The sequence below is a fragment of the Myotis daubentonii genome, chromosome 1, assembly GCF_963259705.1.
Source record: "Myotis daubentonii chromosome 1, mMyoDau2.1, whole genome shotgun sequence".
Taxonomy (NCBI): Eukaryota; Metazoa; Chordata; class Mammalia; order Chiroptera; family Vespertilionidae; genus Myotis; species Myotis daubentonii.
Window position 1 is genome coordinate 95,644,669 of NC_081840.1, and position 19,846 is coordinate 95,664,514.

General features: G+C 42.0%; 1 protein-coding gene across 1 annotated transcript in view; it reads left to right on the plus strand.

The window, feature by feature from the left end:
- ITGA8 (integrin subunit alpha 8) overlaps window positions 1-19,846 on the plus strand; it is a 196,806-nt gene that overhangs the window by 106,362 nt on the left and 70,598 nt on the right. Inside the window, exon 14 of the mRNA XM_059711352.1 lies at window positions 16,021-16,066. Within this exon, the coding sequence (XP_059567335.1) occupies window positions 16,021-16,066 (46 nt within the window). The remainder of the gene's footprint in view (window positions 1-16,020; window positions 16,067-19,846) is intronic.

Sequence of the window (19,846 nt, forward strand, 5' to 3'; positions counted from 1 at the left end):
ATGTACTAGGACCTAGTCACTAGTAACTAGGTGAAAGGAACTGCTGTAAATAGGCTTGGGGGGTGTGGCTGTAGGTTTTGGGGGAGGGGAAGTGTTTTAGGGCCCTCGGTTAGGTCTCAGTCTTCAGTGAGCCTGTCCTCCAGACTGAACTTCACATGTGCTTCTCAGTAACTTGGCCCAAACCTTGAATGGGACAGGATGGCTAGAATGGGCTGGAGTTGGGTATTTCCCTTCTCCAGGTCAGTCAAGGTCTGTTTGAATAGTTTCTCCTGAGGGCAGACCTTGTTAAAAAGAACACAGTGCTCTGGAATATTTCAAAATAGTTCCTTTTCTGCTCTACCTGCCAGGGAATTTTTCTGATATTCACTGTGAGAACCTGGTAGATAGCTAGGAGATAAACTCACAAAAGTATGTCCCCCACCCCTGGTGACTTAATCCCCCTCGAGTTTTTAGCTCAAAGTTGTCCACATTGAGCCTGTAGCAATATTCGCCAATTATAGTCCAGATCCCCACCAGCACTGGTTCCCATGGATATTGCTGCTTTGCAAAGTGTGATTGTATTTGCCTGTCAGTGTCTTCAATGCAGGGAGCAGCAGTTAACCTCACTTTTCTTATGGGTCTAAGCGTTGTTGACTTCACAGTTTGTTCAACTTTTTACTTGTTAGGACAGAGTGACAATTTCCAAGCTTCATACAGGCTGGACCAGAAACTGGAAGTCAGTCAGGTTAAGTTTGAACTCACTACCTTCCAAACACTCACTCCTAGAAGTTGGCTCCTTTCTGAAACTCAAGGTACCAATAAATATGGGGGGATATCATTTATACTTGATCCTGCTTGTAAAGCTATAGTTAATAAAAACGGGTTGCCTTGCCTCAGGGGAGGGGAGGATATGGAGGAGTTGGCGTAATTTCTCCCGTTTTGAAGCCTCCACATTATTTCTGACTTCCCACTGCATGTTTTTTCTATAAGTCATTTTAATTTATTAATACACAATTTAAAAGCCATATTTTAGTGTAATTCACTTGAAGCTTCCCTGCCGTTTTTGCACAATCTGGATGTTTTCCCAGAGTTCACTTCCCACTTAGGAACTCAGGTCAAATGTCGTTTCCTCCGGAAGCTTTCCCTGACTGTTGTCCTTCCTCTAAAATCTCAGATTGAAATGATACATTTGATAAATGTCTGTTTTCCCCCATTAAACCGGACATTTTATTAGTGGATGGCACGCACTGGCTTTGGTTTTGCTCACTGTGAGATCCCTAGTGCCCAAAGCAGTGGCCGACACTGAGGCACCAACTAAATATTTGTTGAATGAGTAAGAGTAAATGAATGAATGAATGAATTAATCAGTTTTTTCACAGCCACATACTTTACCTTATAAATTGTTGCTCTGCTCTCTTTTTACCTGGCCACCATCTTTCAACTCTATAAACCTAGTAAACTATTGTATTTGTGTGCAGACTAAGATAGCAAATGTAAGTAGAGATGATACCTTTTAAAATAAACTTGGACATCCTCTCCTGGATCATGGGAGGCACCACTCAAGGTGGTGCACTCATTCTTGACAAGCAAAACCTTGACCCTAGCTCTGTATTCACTGGACAATTAAATGCCAATTGCTATTCAAACTGCTAGACCAGGAGAACCAGTACCAGCATGATAGAAACAGCACCCAACTGGGAGTCAGGGGTCCATATTCTCATTTCTTCACCCATCATTTATCAGCCCTGTAGCCTTGGTCATACTACACACATCTCTGAAGCTTAGCTTCTCCAGCCATAAAAAGAAGGTCATCAGACCATCCTCCACCCTCAGGATTGCTGGGAAGGTGATGTGCAAACTCTAAGTCACTCTGTACAGTCCAATGTTGTTATTTCTTAATACAGCCCACCAAATGGGTGTGGGAGAGGCTGGAGACAATTTCTAATGCTGTAGTCCAGGCTTTTTGCACCACAGCTAGGCCTGTGCCTTAAGGCAATGACTTGAGTAGTTTATGCCTAAATCTTCCTAGGAGATGAGGAAGGAGAGATTTTCAAAATAACTGACAGCAGCAGAATTCTCTTCAGTCCTTCCTATTTGCAAACATTGTTCATGTGTGCTCTTCTTTCTATGTGACCATAATTTTGTATTTTCTTACTGACATTTTCCTGTGAAACATTATTAATAGCTGCTTTCCTAAAAACTACCAACCCTACCGACAGAGCAGCCCTCAGTCTAGACTGTAGAGTAGGTGAAGCTTAGGCCCTCTCATCCCTGGTTTCCTCTTCTTTCTGTCCCAAGGGATCCTCCACACCAGCTACAGAAGCTTACACTGTTTATTTCCTTTTCTCAAATGTGCAGTGAGGAAGGATCTAATATTCTTATTCTCATCAGGATAGAAGTGACCCGGGGAAGTGGGTGGTACCCACTGGGAATTAGCAGACTCAGTGAACGTTGGCCTGCATTTTTAACAAGGTCCCTGAGAGAGCTGACTGATAGCCTAAGTGCCTGGAGGGCAGGGATGTGTCTGTTCACTGCAGTTAGGACAGGACTTGGCTCATGGTGGGTATTCAAGGAGCTGCGGAATGAGGGTGCCCAGTATAGGGAACCACTGCACAAATGTCTTCCCTTCCTCTCCTACCTCCCTTGAAACTCTATAAATTTGTTCAGTGTATCCTTATGTAATTGTCTTCAATAAGTTCTTGGAACTGCAGTGAACAGTAGCAGAACCAGTTTTACCACAGGCTACTGGCACAGACAAGAGTTAAGTTCTTATGGCATCTCATCAACGCTATAATGAAATGACGAACAAAATGACATTATTTGAGGATCTCCTTTATCTTAGTGTACTGAGGCTGCCATAATTAAGCACCACACACTGGCTGACTCAAATAACAAACTTATTTCCTCACAGTTCTAGAGGCTACAAATCCAAGATCAAGGTGTGGGCTGGGTTGGTTTCTTCTGAGACCTCTCTCCTTGGCTTGTAAATAACTGTTTTCTCCCTGTGTCTTCCCATGGTCTTCGCTCTGTGTGTGTCTGTGTCCTCATCTCCTCTTCTCATGAGGACACCAGTCAGATTAGAGCAGAGCCCACCCTAATTTTAACTGAATTATCTCTTTTAAGTCTTTATCCAAATAGTCACATTCTGAGGTACTGGGAGGTTAGGACTTCAGTGTACAAAGTGTTGGGGCAGACAATTCAGTCCATAACACTTAGCAAACTCATAAAGTCCCATGAGGTTTTAACCATAGGATTTTATCTGTCAGTCTGGATGTGGGGAGAGTGTCTTGTGAGATCTCAGGCTTTTCTGGTATCATTTGTACAACCATCCCCAGTAGACAGCCACTTTCAAATGGGACTGGTCTTAAAGAAACACATTTTTTTTCCAGGACTTTGAGCAACTTATTGGACAACACACATATTGTAATTATGGCCACGACAAGGGCAAAGTGAAATGCCTTAGAGCAGCAGTTCTCAACCTGTGGGTCGCGACCCCTTTGGCGGTTGAATGACCCTTTCATAGGGGTCGCCTAAGACCATCCTGCATATCAGATGTTTACATTATGATTCATAACAGTAGCAAAATTATAGTTATGAAGTAGCAATGAAAATAATTTTATGGTTGGGTCACAACATGAGGAACTATACTTAAAGGGCCAGAAGGTTGAGAACCACTGCCTTAGAGTGATAAGGACAACAACAAGTGAGCATCAGACTGTAGGACAGGGAAAAATGACTGTTACAGCCACAGGATGCTAATAATCTATAAAAAAACTCTTTTCTTAAGGCAGACTTATTGTTTGATTTTTCACTCTTATTTTTTTAAAGAAAAATAAACCCTGAGTAAGTTAGAATGTTGCAACCTAATACCATGTTTCAACGCTTAAATGTTTTTCATCAGAGTTCATTTGGAAGCATTTCAGACAGATTGTTAGGATTATTACTTTTTGGGATAAAATCATGCATTTTTTTTCAAACATTTCTTCCTCAACTCATAACCTTCCTCTCAGTAATATTTTGCATGTTGCAATAAAAACCAAGGAAGACAGGCTGCCTCTGTCTATTTTTAGATGAACACATTTGCCAAACTCTGGAGATTTGTCGAAAAGACTTGTCTAAATGCCTGCTTCCCACGGACATGAACTCTTTTTCCAGTGCCAAACACTTAAGTCAACTTCATAACCCACTTGTAGGTCAACATTGCCATATTTACACACCATCTTTAACCCCATCATTTTACATATTATCTTTAATCCCACTATTTCTCTTATCATCCTGTACATAAGTGAGCAGACCCTGGGTGGGTCCAGGTAAACAACTATATTTGACAATCCTCATTAAGCGAGAAGGGGCTTAGCAGAGATGGAGCCTGGAGGCGAAGTGCCTAGAAGAAATGCTATGAGCTGTGAGCATCAACAGTGCCAAGACAGGAGCCAGAAATTTGTGGGCCACGAGCTCAGGCAGCTGAGTCATGGAGGTGAGCAGGCCGATGTCCAGGTCGGGTTAAGCCAGAGATAGAGCCAGAAAGTGGCTATCCCATCATGGAGACAAGAGAAGAGCCAAACTCTGCAGGAGCAAAGCAGGCTCAAGAGGCAAAGGAGAGGCCTCGATTGTGAATAAGAGCAGAGAAAGTGCAGTCGTGGGACCCCATCCAATTTTACTGGACTCTTGGCTCTCTCATCTGGAGGACCCTGAGGACTTCACCAGAGATTTGACAATGAATGGCCACTTGTCCAGAATCATTAGGAAGCCAGTGGCAAAGTGAACTGAAATTTAGAATTCCTAATTTTCTGCCTTCTATTCAGTAATTTTCCATTTGAAATAAAAACATTTCATTGAAGAGAGGGCTTCAAAGATGTTAGAGAGATTCAACAAAAGACAATTTACATATCAAAATCACAAAAACCTGTAAACAAATCTTTATAGTGACTTTCCAAAAATTGGAAACAACTTCTGCCCCTTAGCCAGATAAACAGACTATGGGCCAGACTGTGAATACTATCTTATCTAATAAAGAAAGAATATGCAAATTGACCACCACACCATAATGGTCAAGATGGCTGCGCTCGCAGTGGAGGCCAGGTTCCCGTAACAAGCCTTAATGAGCAATCAGCAGGGACCTGAGGCTGCATGGGCTGGGCCAGGGCAGGGGACCTGAGGCTGCGCCCCCCACCTGGTGGGGCTTGACAGGGGACCTCAGGCTGCGCCCCCTGCCCCGGCACCAGGCCAGAGGACCTCAGGCTATGCCACCCACCTGGCAGGGCTTGATGGGGACCTCAAGGCATGCCCCCTGCCCTGGCCCGGTCCTGGGGACCTCAGGCCATGCACCCCACCCTGGTGCCTGGCTGGGGGACCTGAGGCTGCACGTCCCCACATGGCAGGGCTTGATGGGGGACCTCAGGCCGTGCCCTCTGGCCTGGGCCAGGGGACCTCAAGGTGCAACCTCAGTCTGGACGGGGAACCTCAGGCTGTGCCCCCTGCCCTGGCACTGGGCCGGGGGACCTGAGGGTGTGCTGGAGGCCCTGAGGCTGCACCCCCAGGCCTGGTGCCGGGTCAGGGGACCTGAGGCTGCACCCCCCCACCCCCCACTGCCTGGCTGGGCTTGATAAGGGTAGGGCCAACTGGGTCTGGATCTAGCCCAATGGGGGTAGGGTTGGCTGGGTCTGGGTCTTGCACGATTTTGAGACACCATGGGTGTGCGGGGACTTGACTCTGGATCCCGCAGCATGCCTTAGACTCTGACAGGAGGAAGATTTTCATATACATTTTACTAATTTTCTTTCATCTCTGACATTTCTATGATAGAGAAAGGGCAAACAGCAATATTAAAATATTTCCTCTAATTAATCCCCTTTTAATGTGCACAAATTTTGTGCACCGGGCCACTAGTTAAGCAATAAAAAGGAATGAACTTCTGACACATACACATACATCACAGATGCAGCACAAATGCATTAAGCTGAGTGAAAGAAGCCATAACTAAAAGGCTGTTTACTGTATGCCTCCATTTACATGACATTCTCCAGATTAGTAGATGCAGAGGCTGGGTGCAGGGCTGGGCTTCATTAAAAGTTGCATGGGGTCATGGGGAACATTGTTGGATGATGGGACTGTTTTACTCTGTTGATAAGGTGTGTTTATTTATTTATATATTTATTTTATTAAATTTATTGGGATGTATATCTATGTTACAAGACTTGTATGTTGCACTGTGTGCCCACCACCCAAAGTCAAATCGTTTTCTGTCACCATATGTTAGTTCTCCTTCATCTCCCACCCACCCACCCCCTTCTCTCTGGCAACCATCATATCGCTGTTTGTGTCCACAAATTTTAGTTTATATCCCACATATGAGTGAAATCATATGGTTGTTAGCTTTTTCTGCCTGATTTATTTCACTTAGTATAGTATTCTCAAGGTCCATCCATGTTGTCGCAAACGGCAGTATTTCATCCTTTCTTATGGCTGAGTAGTATTTCCTTGTGTATATGTACCACATCTTCTTTATCTGATCTTCTATCAAAGGACACCTTGATTGTCTCCAGGTCTTGGCAACTGTGTATAATGCTGCAGTGAATATAGGGGTACATATATATTTGCCAATATATGTTTTCAAGTTTTTCAGGTGTATAACCAGAAGAGGGATTGCTGGGTCAATTTTTGAGGAATTGCTAGACTGTTTTCCATAGTGGCTGTACCAGTCTACATTCAGCAGTGAATGAGGGTTATGTTTTCTCCACAACCTCTCTAACATGTATTATTACTTGTCTTGTTGATAATAGCCATTCTAATAGGCCTAAGGTAGTATCTCATTGTAGTTTTGAGTTGTAGGTTTTAAATCTTCTTTGAATGTTTGGTAGAATTCACTGGTGAAGCATCTGGTCTTGGACTTTTACTTTTTGGGGAGGTTTTTGATGGTTCTTTCAATTTCCTGACAGCTGATTGATCTACTTAGATTTTCCAGTTCTTCATGATTTAGTCTATGAAAGTTATATATTTCTAGGAACTTATCCGTTTCTTCTAGGTTATTGAAGTTGGTGGCATAAAGTCTTTCATAATAGTCTAGTATGATCCTTTGTATATCTGTGATGTTTGTGGTGACTTCTCTTTCATTTCTGATTTTGTTTATATGGGTCTTTTCTCTTTTTCTCTTAGTGAGTCTAGCCAGAATTTGTCAGTTTTATTAATATTTTCAAAGGACCAGCTTTTTGTTGTATTAATTTTTATATAGTCTTTTTGTTCTCTATTTCATTCAATTCTGCTCTAATTTTATTATTTCCTTTCTTCTGCTGACTTTGGGGTGCTTTTGTTTTTCTTTTTCTAGTTCTTTAAGATGTGATATTAGGTTGTTTACTTGTGATTTCTCTTGTTTCTTGAGATAGGACTGTAATGATATAAACTTCCTTGTTACTACTGCTTTTACTGGTATTGTATTCCAGAAGTTTTGATATATTGTATTGTCATTCTTATTTGTCTCTATATCTTTTGATCTCACCTTTTATTTTATCTTTGACCCAGTCATTTTTTAGAAGTATATTGTTTAGTCTTCACATATTTTGGGGTTACTTTACTTCCTTTTGCAGTTGATGGAACTGTGCTATTCTGGATTATGGTGATAATCCAGATGCATTTATCAAAGCTCTGTGAACAGGACACTAAAAAGGATTAAATTTATTGTATGTAAAATATACTTTAATTGTAAATTTTTTTAAAGAAAGAAAAATAGCCTGTAGATAGGATCTGTGAGGCCTGTGTTTAAAGCTTGGCCTCCACATCATGGATCATTGTAAAAAAGGAATTAGTATATTTAACATGTTTAAAAAGCTAGCTTTTGCTTGATATATCTTTGTACATTGTCCAATATAGCCTCAGGTTAAATACCTAAGAGTGAAAAGGTTTGCATTGTCATACATAGCATCAAACTACCTTATAAAAAAGAAGATATACATATGGCCAACATACATGAAAAGATACTCAAGCTCAGTAGCTATAATGGAAATGCAAATCAAAACTACGATAAGATACCACCTTATACTTATCAGAATGACTATGTATATATATAAAAGCCTAATATGCACATTGTCCCCTTGGGAGTTTGACTGGGGGATCAGGAGTTTGATAGCTAGCTATGATGTGTGCTGACCACCAGGGGCAGCGTGGAACAAAGGAAGGTGCCAGCCAGCAACCAGCAGCTGGGGACGGGAGGCCCCAGCCAGCAGCCGGAAGGTCCTTATTGGCCCTGATCGCCAGCCAGGTCTAAAGACCCTACCTATGCAAGAATTTCATGCACCGGGCCTCTAGTTATCAATAAAAAAGAAATAACAAATGTTGGAAAGAATGTGGATAAAAGGGAACCCTCATATACTGCTGGTGGGAATGTAAATTGGTATAGGCTTTATGCAAAACAGTATGAAGTTTCCTCAAAAAAAATAAGAATAGAGCTACCATGTGATCCAGCAACTCCTCTTCTGAAAATTTGAAAACACTTATTCATGGAGATATATATACCCCTATGTTCATTTCAGTATTAATCACAATAGCCAAGACATAGAAACAACCTAAGTGTCCTTCTATAGATGATTGGATAAAGAAGATGTGGTACAGGTATACAATGGAATACTACTCAGCCATAAAAATGATGAAATATGGTTATGTGTGATAACATGGGTGGATCTTGAGAGTATCAGGCTAAGTGAGATAAGTCAGAAGGAAAAGAATAAGAACCATATGATATCACTCATATGGGGGATATAAAACAGAAAGCAACAAACAAATAAAACAAACTCATTGACAGAGATAACAGTATGGTAGATACCAGAAGGGAAAAGAGGGAGGATGAAGAGGGTGAAAGGTATCAAATACATCAAATACATGATTATGGAAGGGGACTGAACTTTAGGTAGTGAGCACACAACACAATATACAGATGATGTATTATAGAATTTTACACTTGAAACTTATATAATGTTATTAACCATTGTTGTCCCAATCAATTTAATTACGTTTTTAAAAAATTGTTCTAATTCATACTCATACAAGCAGAGCACATGAATTCTTGGTCCTTGGTTCTCTATCCAACAGTGCCTAGTACTAATCTTTGTATCTTTTCCAATTTGAAAGGTCAAAAGTGATAGCCACATGTTCCTTTTATTTGTATTTCTTATGACTAATGAGGTTGAAGATCTTTTGATATATTTATTGATCATAGCTATTTATTTTATGTGACTTGACTATTTGTAATCTTTGCATTAGAATGCTTATCATTTTATTATTAATTTATGAGATTTTATTATGAACTAGAGGCCCAATGCATGAAATTCATGCAAGAGTAGGCCTTTCTCCCCCTGGCTGCTGGCAGGCACCCAGGACTCAGGCTTCTCTTATAGCCCTGGCTTTGTCCGGAAGGTCAAATGGTCTAATTAGCATATTATGCTTTTATTATTATAAATTAGGGCTGATAATAATAATTAATGTTTATTTTTTACTAGATGCCAGACATTCTTATAAACATCCTATATAATAAAGAGGTAATATGCAAATTGACCATCACTCCAACACACAAGATGGCTGCCCCCATGTGGTCATAAGATGGCTGCCACAAGATGGCCAGCAGGGGAGGGCAGTTGGGAGGGACCAAGGCCTGCAGAGGAGGGCAGTTGGGGAGGACCAGGCCTGCAAGGGAGGGCAGTTAGGGGTGACCAGGCCTGCAGGGGAGGGCAGTTGGGGGCAAACAGGCCAATAGGGGAGCATTAAGGCATCAATCAGGCTTGCAGGGGAGTGGTTAGGGGGTGATCAGGCTGTCAGGCAGAAGCAGTTAGGGGCAATCAGGCTGGCAGGCAGGCGAGCTGTTGGGTGCCAGCAGTCCTGGTTTGTGAGACGGGTTCCAATTTGGAGAGGGTGCAGGCTGGGCTGAGTGACACCCCCCCAACCCTGCACGAATTTTGTGCACCAGGCCTCTAGTCCTATATAATAAAAGACTAATATGCAAATTGACTGATCGGCAGAACGAACGGTCACTATGATGTGCACTGACCACCAGGGGTAAGGAGTGAGGGGTCCCAGACTGTGAGAGGGCACAGGTGGGGCTGAGAGACCCACCCCCAGTGCAAGAATTTTGTGCACCAGGCCCCTTAGTTAATAAATAATAATGCAAGAATAAACTGTTTCACATGCTTACAACTGTAAGCCTACTTTTGCCCACCCCTGTATATCTCAACAAGATGAGAGAGTAAGAAGGCCCATGACTGTGAAATGTAGGCACTCGGGGGACATGGTGATTTCCAGGAAACAACACTGGGTGATTCTTTAATACTGTCACTGCTCCACATGCTAGCTTCCCCTCCATCTGCTCCCCTTCTCCTAGGAAATTTTTAGTCTCTCTTCCCTGTACCCTGCCTACAACCCAAACATCAGATTTATACTCAAAACAAGGCTGATGTTTTCAAATAGAACTTAAATTTTTCTTCATAGTTTAATGAAATCTGACTCTATACTCCAATTACCACTTTAAAAGCTCAGCTCTTTTCTTCTTCCTCATTTAAAAATAACAATTTTGTAGAAATTAAATACAAAATGGAGGTATACATATCTTATGACCTCGCATTTTTAGGGTTATTATTTTTGCCAGATGATCCCGCATTCATGCTAATGTCCTCTTTTTGTGTCCTTAAAAGTACTCAGTTGTTCCATCAAAAGCCAAAAGGAAAATAAACTGTGTTTCTCAGGCTATGTGAGGTGCTAAAAAAGGACTTCGGTATTCTGAGAACAGTTTTTGATTAAGGGGGAAGAACCAATTTTAGTTGCCAGTTTTTTCTTCAAGAAAAAAAAAATGGGTATCTTTGTTTAAAGAAAGGCACCATTTTGAATGTGTTTGTTTTCAGAATCTGCCTTCAAGAACTTTCTATAAGAAAGTAAACATTAGGTAATGGTATAAGGCCTGTTGTCTCAAAGTGAAGGAGTGAGTTTGCAGAGTTATGAACCTGAATATCAGCACCAACATTTCTTTGTTTTCTGACTGCCATTAAATTCCTGACCATGACAGAATTCTGCAAGATTAAAAGTAAATTGTGTGTAGGTGTTTGTGTGTATATGCCTATATGTCTTTATGCGTAAAGACAAATGGTTGATCATAAAAGTTGTATTACTTCATACTGAATTAAATTGGAGGGAAAGTATGTTTTGTGTCTACTATTTACAAACAAGAAAATAAGAAAAATTTGATATGAAAAGAAATTCCTTTCCCTTCCTCAATGTACATAGTTCAAATATTTCCTTTTTATTAATTTCTTTTTTATTGTTCATAGTTAAAATATTTCTTTATTACATTAAAACTACATCCATGTAGCACAGTGAGTGTGTTTTGGACCCCTCAGCTGGTGTTAAAGATGGAAATAAAACAATTCATTTGAACCAAAAAAATGTGTGTTTATGCATGTATGTACACATATATGTGTGTATACATACAAGGTGGAGCAAAAGTAGGCTTATAGTTGTGAGTACAGGAAACACAATTTATTCTTGTATTATTACTTATTAATTATTGTATTGTTTTCAATACAAACAACTATAAGCCTACTTTGTCTCCACCCTGTGTATATACACAAATATAAATATACTAGAGGCCCGGTGCACAAAAATTTGTGCACTTGGGGGGGAGGTCCCTCAGCCCGGCCTATGCCCTCTTGCAGTCTGGGACCCCTTGGAAGATGTCCACCTGCTAGCTTAGGCCTGCTCCCTGGGGGATCAGGCCCAAGCTGGCAGTCAGACATCCCTCTGGCAGCCGGGCAGCCCTTGGGGGATGTCCACTTGCCAGCGGGGAGCAGGCCTAAGCTGCAGTCAGACATCCTTAGCACTGCTGAGGAAGCGGGAGAGATTCCCACCACCACCGCTGTACTTGGCAGCCATCAGCCTGGCTTGTGGCTGAGCAGAGCTCTCCCTGTGGGAGCCCACTGACCACCAGGGGGCAGCTCCTGCATTGAGCATCTGCCCCCTGGTGGTCAATGTGTGTCATAGTGACCAGTCATTCCCAGTCTTTCTTCTGTTAGGGTCAATTTGCATATTATCCTTTTATTATATAGGATAGAGGTCTGGTGCATGGGTGGGGGCTGGCTCTTTGCCCTGAAGGGTGTCCCAGATCAGGGTGGGGGACCCGCTGGGTTGTCTGGCCAGCCTGGGTGAGGAGCTGATGGCTGTTTGCAGGCTGGTCAAGCCCCCCCGAGTAGGGACCCTCAATCCATGGAGGTTTGGCCAGCCTGGGTGAGGGGCTGATGGCTGTTTTCAGGCTGGCCACACCCCCTTTAGGGTGGGGGGTCCCCACTGGGGAGCCTGGCCAGTCTGGATGAGGGGCTGAGGGCCGTCTTCAAGCTGGCCAACCCGCCCAGCGATGGAAGCTCCCAGCCACTCCTTTTCTTTTTTTTTTTATTCTGGGATTTACCTTCTATAATTGAAACTTTGTAGCCTTGATAGGAGCTCAGAGCTGGCCAGGGCAGGTGGGAGGGAAGCCTCTTGCTTGCTCCAACTCCGTGGGCACCGCCGGCTGAAAGCAGGTATCTGGGGTTTATTTATCTTTTATAATTGAAACTTTTTTGCTTTGAGTGGAGCTCAGAGCCTGCCATGGCAGCTGGGAAGTTTGGCTTCCTCCAACATTGGGGCAACCAAGCCTCCTGCTTGCTCCAGCTTCGTGGCTGCCGGCTGCCATCTTGGTTGGGTTAATTTGCATATAGTCGCTCTGATTGGCTGGTGGGCGTGGCCTGAGGCATAGCAAAGGTACAGTCAATTTGCATGTTTGTCTTTTAATAGTGTAGATGTATATGGAACATACATATAGCACATTAAATACATATACTAGTATACAGAAACTGCATAGTACTTATCAAAACAAATCACATATTTTGGAAGGACAAACTAGTTACGAACACAGATCAGCAGATCAATCCTGCTCCCCTAGGGAGACCTAGGAACTTTGAGGTTCTGAACATAAATGCTTCCAGCCTTTTCCAGCAGGCACAATACCAAGGTGGTGTCTCAAAAGACAAACATACTCTTGTGGTAGATAATTGTTTTCTTGGCCTGGGAATAACTGTGGCCACATTCTCATGAAGAAAATTGTGGCCTATTTTGCCAGTTATTTTATTTTTCCAGAGTAGGAAAATTCCCACCCTAAGGCACTGGAACTAACATTCCTAAAGAAAAAGGTCTCTTGCTCATGACCATTAGGAGGGTGTTTGTTAACTTCTCATCTATAATGACAATCTCATCATGATGCAGCCACTATATTACTTTCTAGAATTTTCTAGAATCTGGAGTGTGTGTGTGTGTGTGTGTGTGTGTGTGTGTGTGTGTGTGTGTGTTTCCTGATACCTACAAGTACACGTGCAAAAATCCAACAGAATTTAGCTATAGTTTACATTAGCCTGTCTTAATAACTGTCTTATTCCTTCATCTTTCTCATCTTTAGGATATTGTCTCATTACTACTTATCCCCGTATTTTCTGGAAATTTATAATCCCCTGCTCTGAATTTGGCTCTGTAACTGGTATTATGGATGCAAAGATTATTTTATTTCAACCCATACCATTCTGTAAAGTATTTGTGATATGAAAGCCTGAAGAAATATTCCTGCCCTGGATGAGCTTGCAGTCCTGTTTTCTTTGCCATTTCCAGAGAGTCTGTTCTTATAATTCATGCTATTTATAAAACATCTAATCTTGGTATATAATTATTTGGAACCAAAAGTAAAGCACATAATTCCTCTTGATGAGTTTTCATAATGGAACTCTCCTGTCTGGTGTCATGTCAACAGATATGTATCCGGCCAAGGGCCACCTGTGTTGCACTTGTCTAAATATTGGAGCCCATGATCACACAGGAAGAACAGTTCAGGTTTCTTCAAGTCAGTAGCTCTTTTTTTCTCTGACATAGTAAAAAGGCACTGATACACTGGAAGAAATAGATATAACAGAAATTTTTGAAAATGGTGCACTTCTGATATGATTTTTAAAAATTGTAGACTTAGAAACTTTGGCTCTGGCTTCAAAGATTTGAACCCTTGGAAAAGAATATTTTATTCCATGAAATATAGTTGGGAAAGTTGTAGCCCTTTTCTTAATGTGTTCTTTAATCTCACAGATAGAGAGATACTTAGATCACCTTAATTTGACATATTTGAACATTAGCACTCACATCTCTTAAAATATGGAGCTTTGGAATCCAGTCCTAGGCTATTACCTGAATCGGATTCTGTATTGATAAAACAAGAGACATTCTGACCATGGTTTTAACCCTGAAGATGTTCAAGTCCATTTAAACACACACACACACACACACACACACACACACACACACACACACACACACATTTTAAACAAGAATTATTGTCTTAGATTGGCTTCTTCCAGAATAGACTTTAAGACAAGGATTAGAAAAGAAGCAATTTGAGAAATAATGAAAAGAAAACATTGCTAAGGGAGTAGGAAAGAGAGATGTGGAAAGGAAGGATGTAATAAAAGATTATTATAAAAAGGTTGACACTGTAGGCAAGTAGGGCTCTGTCTAGCTGGGGAAATCTGGGAGACATGCTCAGAAGTACATGCTCAGAGTCATCCCTCGTGAGGGGTAAAGAAGAAATGTCCCACTTCACTGGTGATACTATTTACCTCATAAGGTTGAGCCTTTAGTTCCTAGTTACTTTCCAATTTCTATCCATCTTGGCACAGCAAGAGAAGCATCCAGAAGAGAATCATAGTTGCTTGAGTCTGACACCATTCTATGTCCCAGAAAAGTGAGTGTCGAGGGAATATGACCACAAATCATTTTCCTGTGCAAACTCCATCAATCCAATTTAATTCCTTGATTGCTTTTCCATATGTAGTGGTCAAATATAGTACCCCCTCTTCTTTTTTTTTCATTTTTACTTCTGTTCTAGAATAACCAATTATAGTTTCGACTACTGTAAGTTTTCTCCTGCAGCCACTATTTCTACCACATCCAGCATTCTCACCTCTACATTTAAACTTAATTCTGCATGTTTAGCCATTCTCATTTTTATTTTTGTTTAACTACATCCACCAAGAATAACCATTATAAATTAGAATAAGAAAAACAGAGTTATGCCTGTATATTAGCCATTCGCTGAGATCACTGTGAGCATTGCCCCTCAAATCGCCTAGGACTGCTGTACCCCAGCTCTACCTCTTCCAGAGTTGTGTGACCTTATAGGTGAGCCTCCTTAAGCTCCAATGTACTCATCGGCAAAGTTGTGCTAATAATAGAGTCTTCCTAACTTCTTGCTCGGAATCAGTTAAGGTAAATATTTTGGAAAAATTTCTAGCCTATAGTAGGTGTTAAATATGTGTTATTATCATTGTTGTCATTATTTGAGATCATTATAATGCTATGCTAATTATTATATATACTACTGATCACTTTGCCAAAAGTATATATTTGTAAAGAGCAAATGGTTGTGTCAAGATGACAGTCAAAATGTCCCACTTCATTGGTAATACCACTTGCCTCATAGAGTTGTTGCTGGTAGGGGAATAATAAAACAATATACCGGGTGTCCCCCAAAATGTAACAGCTGATAGCTAAATTTTGAAAATGAAATGTATTTTAATAAGCACTGCCTTTATAGTTATTCAAAGTTTGTGTATACACTTTTTAGGAACACCCTACTTAAAAGCCTAGTACGCAGTAGGCACTATACCCATGCTTCCCCCCTTTGCTTTCCTTAAGGATACGTGCCTTAAGTCTGGAGGTAGTGTTATGATGAGTTTCTTAAGCATTTTTAGAAAGCTGGCCTTCTTGAGTTCAGAAGGATTTGAAATCTACTGGCTCATGTGTCATATTGAACAGTTACAGTGAATTTCTAATGTCCTTTCTAAAATGTGATGAGGAAGGCCAGCTTTCTAGAATTTGCTGTGCTTATTTCTGTGACTCTCATCTTACAATTGGCATTTCAGGATGCTCTGCATGCTATTTATGATGATAAGCTTAGATTAATTGTTTCTATAAAATTTGTGCATGTGTTTTTGTCTTTTTTAGATTTAATTGTGGGTGCATTCGGAACAGGAAAAGTAGCTGTTTATAGGTATGTGGTTGGTGGTATGCAAATGTTTTTTTAAATTGAGATATAATCGACATGTAACATTATCTTAGTTTCAGGTGTACATAATGATTTAATATTTATATATATTGTGAGATGATCGCCATAATAAGTCTAGTTACCATTTATCATCACACATAGTAACAAATTTCTTTTGCTTGTGATGAGAATTGCTAAGATCTACCCTCTTGGCAACTTTCAAATATACATACAGTATTATTAACTAAAGTCACTGTACATTGCAAGTCTTATTTAATCTTGCTTTTAGTCTGCTTATTTAGTCTGTGCTTTTAACCACCTTTACCCATTTTGCCCCTGCCCCACACAACCCCTGCTACCTCTAGCAGCCATCTATCTGTTCTCTGTATCTATGTTCATTTTCTTTTTTTATGTTTTTTTATGGATTCCACATATAAATGAGGTCATATGGTATTTTTCTCTGAATTTTTTTCACTTACCATAATGCATTCAAGGTCCTTCCATATTGTTGCAATGGCTGAATAATATTTTATTGTGTATATACTCCACATTTTCTTTTTCCATCCATTAATGGATGTGCTTTTCTAATTGTTTCAAATGCACTTCCTTTTTGTTATTGGTTTTGTCTTAAAGAGTATTTCCCAACTATTTATTTTGGAGAACATTTAGATGCTCTATTTAAAATTTGGAGACATTTTTGCTCTCATTTTTTCCCTTCATTTATCCCTCTTATCTTTTTATTCTCAGACCTCGTGACCAGACTTCCAGCCTCTACTAACATAATGTTAATATATGAGTCCTGGCTGGTATTGCTCAGTTGGTTGGAGCATTGCACCATATGTCAAAAGATGGCAGGTTTGATTCCTTGTCAGGGCGCATGCCTGGGTTGTGGGTTCAATCACCATCAGAGTGCACAGTGGGGGCAACCAATCGATGTTTCTATCTCACATTGATGTTTGTTGTTTCTTCTTCTCTCTCTCAAATCAGTGGAAACCTATCCTCAGATGAGGATTTAAAAAAAATAAAAAGAAGATATGAATCTTAGTAGAACTTATAAAGTGAAACATTTTTTGTTGTTACTGTATTTACATGCTTCCCTTGGCTTTATAAATGCATTAAAATGTGCTGATAGAGAAGGAATGTGTGGTGGGAGAATGTAACCATGTCCTCTATAGAAAAGTGAGGACACTAAATTAGGGAATAGAAAATAACAGGAATTCGTAGCCTCCAATAGCAAGTATTGAACATCAGTTCAAATGTGACAGATCGGCCAGCTTCAAAAACCTGGCCATTCCCACACACTCACAATTTGTAATATTGGCCAAGTTCTCATCTTTCTGAGCCTCTCATTTTTCATCCATAAAATGGGGGTAACAATATTTACTTTATAAGTCTATTTTTGTCAAAAACCATTAAGTGGGAATCTGCATGCAAAGTACAAGAATAGTAACTGGTAGACAAGTGCTCAACATTTTTAGATTCTTTTTCTTCTTAAAAAAAAAAAAAGTATATGGGGATGGAGGACACCAGGCCAGGATATCAAAGGCAGAGAGCTGCTCCAGGTGTCCTAGGCACATACTGCTAACCTCGCTCAATTCCTAGGGAGACCCTAAGGTTAGGTTTCCTCAGCAGGCAAGATGTTCTTCACCAGCCCCAGCACACTCAGGGCCAGTTTATGCCAGTCACTCTCCACTCAGGTTACAGACAATCAGATGAGTGAACTGCTCAAAGCACCAGAGGATGAGGCTGTGTTTGTTGTGGCCACGAGGATGCACTCAACAGAGCTTATGGAGAGAGACTGACTGGCCACCGGCGCTATGCTCCAAATCCACCACCACATTGGCCAAGGTCAGGTGTTCCATGAGCTTCTCCCAGCCAATCCCTGGGCTCAGCAGGGATAGAAACGCAGGCGCATCCCTGAGAGACCTGGCGCTTCTCTAACCGCAGCTTTGGCTCCCCGTGCCCTGGCTGGAACTCCTTACTTTATACCCTTTCTTCCCTCGCTCCTTCACAGGGATCAGCCGCATCACAGTCTGGCCACTGGCTCCCAGCCTCCTCCACTCTCACCCATTTTTTTTTCTCATAATGTTTGCTTCCTAAATGTCTTGCATGTCTAATCCTGTCTTATTACCTACTTTTCCAAGAACTGGAGCTAACAACACAGTATAAAAGACACCCCTGGCTGGTGTTTCTCAGTGGTTAAAGCGTCAGCTCACACACCAAAGGGCCATGGGTTCAATTCCCAGTCAAGGGCACATATCTGTGTTTCAGGTTCACTCCCTGACCTCTGGTTGGAGTGTGTGTGGGAGGCAACCAGGCAATGTGAATCTCTCACATTGATGTTTCTCTCTCTCCCCCTCCATTCCTCTCTTGCTTCCACTCTCTCTGAGAAGCAATGGGAAAAAAAATATCCTCATGTGAAAATTAACAAAAAACAAAACAAACAAAAAAAAAGACCAAAAAATATATTGAAAGCACAATTATATAACAGACTACAAATAAATAAGGTAACAGAGTTTAGGAAAATTCCCAGTGGACCCATCGTTGTGATCCTGAAATTGTTTAAAGTAGTGTCCTAAACAATACTCTGCCCAAGGCACAGCCTCCGACCTGTCAGAGAAAACCCATGCGATGCAGCAGCATTTCATGTTATCATCTGAAGACTTGGAACCAAGGTTTAAAAATTGTCCTGTCCCCTTTCCCTGTCACTTACATTCTCATCTGGTTATGACTTTAATTGAGTTTATATTAGTCCCTCTCCTCAAACTTGGCTGCACAGTAGAATCACCTGGGAGGTTTTTTAACCTTCTAGTGCAACGGTTCTCAACCTGTGGGTCGCGACCCCTTTGGGGGTCGAACGACCCTTTCACAGGGGTCGCCTAAGACCATTGGAAAACACATATACAATTACATATTGTTTTGTGATTAATCACTATGCTTTAATTATGTTCAATTTGTAACAATGAAATTGGGGGTCACCACAACATGATGAACTGTATTAAAGGGTCGCGGCATGAGGAAGGTTGAGAACCACTGTTCTAGTGCCTGATCCTGACCCAGTGACCCTAGTGATTTGCCTGTGTGTGTGTGTGGGGGGGGGGGGGGGCGGATATTACCTGTTTTAAAGCTCCTGGATGCTTATATTACACTAGAGGCCCGGTGCACAAAAAATTGTGCACTCAGGGGGGCAGGCTGTCCCTCAGCCCGGCCTGTGCCCTCTTGCAGTCTGGGACCCCTTGGGAGATAACGACCTGCTGGCTTAGGCCTGCTCCCGGGTGGCAGAGGGCAGGCCCAATCCCTAGGTGCAGCCCCTGGTCGGGCTCAGAGCAGGGCCGGTTGGGGAGTTGGGGCACTGCCCCCTGTCATGCACAGAGCAGGGCGGGTCAGGAGGTTGCAGTGCCACCCTCAGTCACGCTCAGGGTAGGGCCAATTGGGGGGTTGGGGCACTGCCCCCTGTCATGCACAGAGCAGGGCGGGTCAGGAGGTTGCAGTGCCACCCTCAGTCACGCTCAGGGTAGGGCCAATTGGGGGGTTGGGGCACTGCCCCCTGTCACACTCAAGGCAGGGTCGATGGGGAGGTTGCGGCACCACCCCCTGTCATGCACAGAGCAGGGCTGATCAGGGTGTTGGGGCGCTGCCCCCTGTCACTCACAAAGCAGGGCCCATCAGGGGGGTTGGGGCTCCATACCCTGTCATGCACAGAGCAGGGCCCATCAAGGAGTTGGGGAGCTCCCCCCTGTCATGTACAGAGCAGGGCCGATAAGGGGGTTGAGGAGCTCCCCGCTG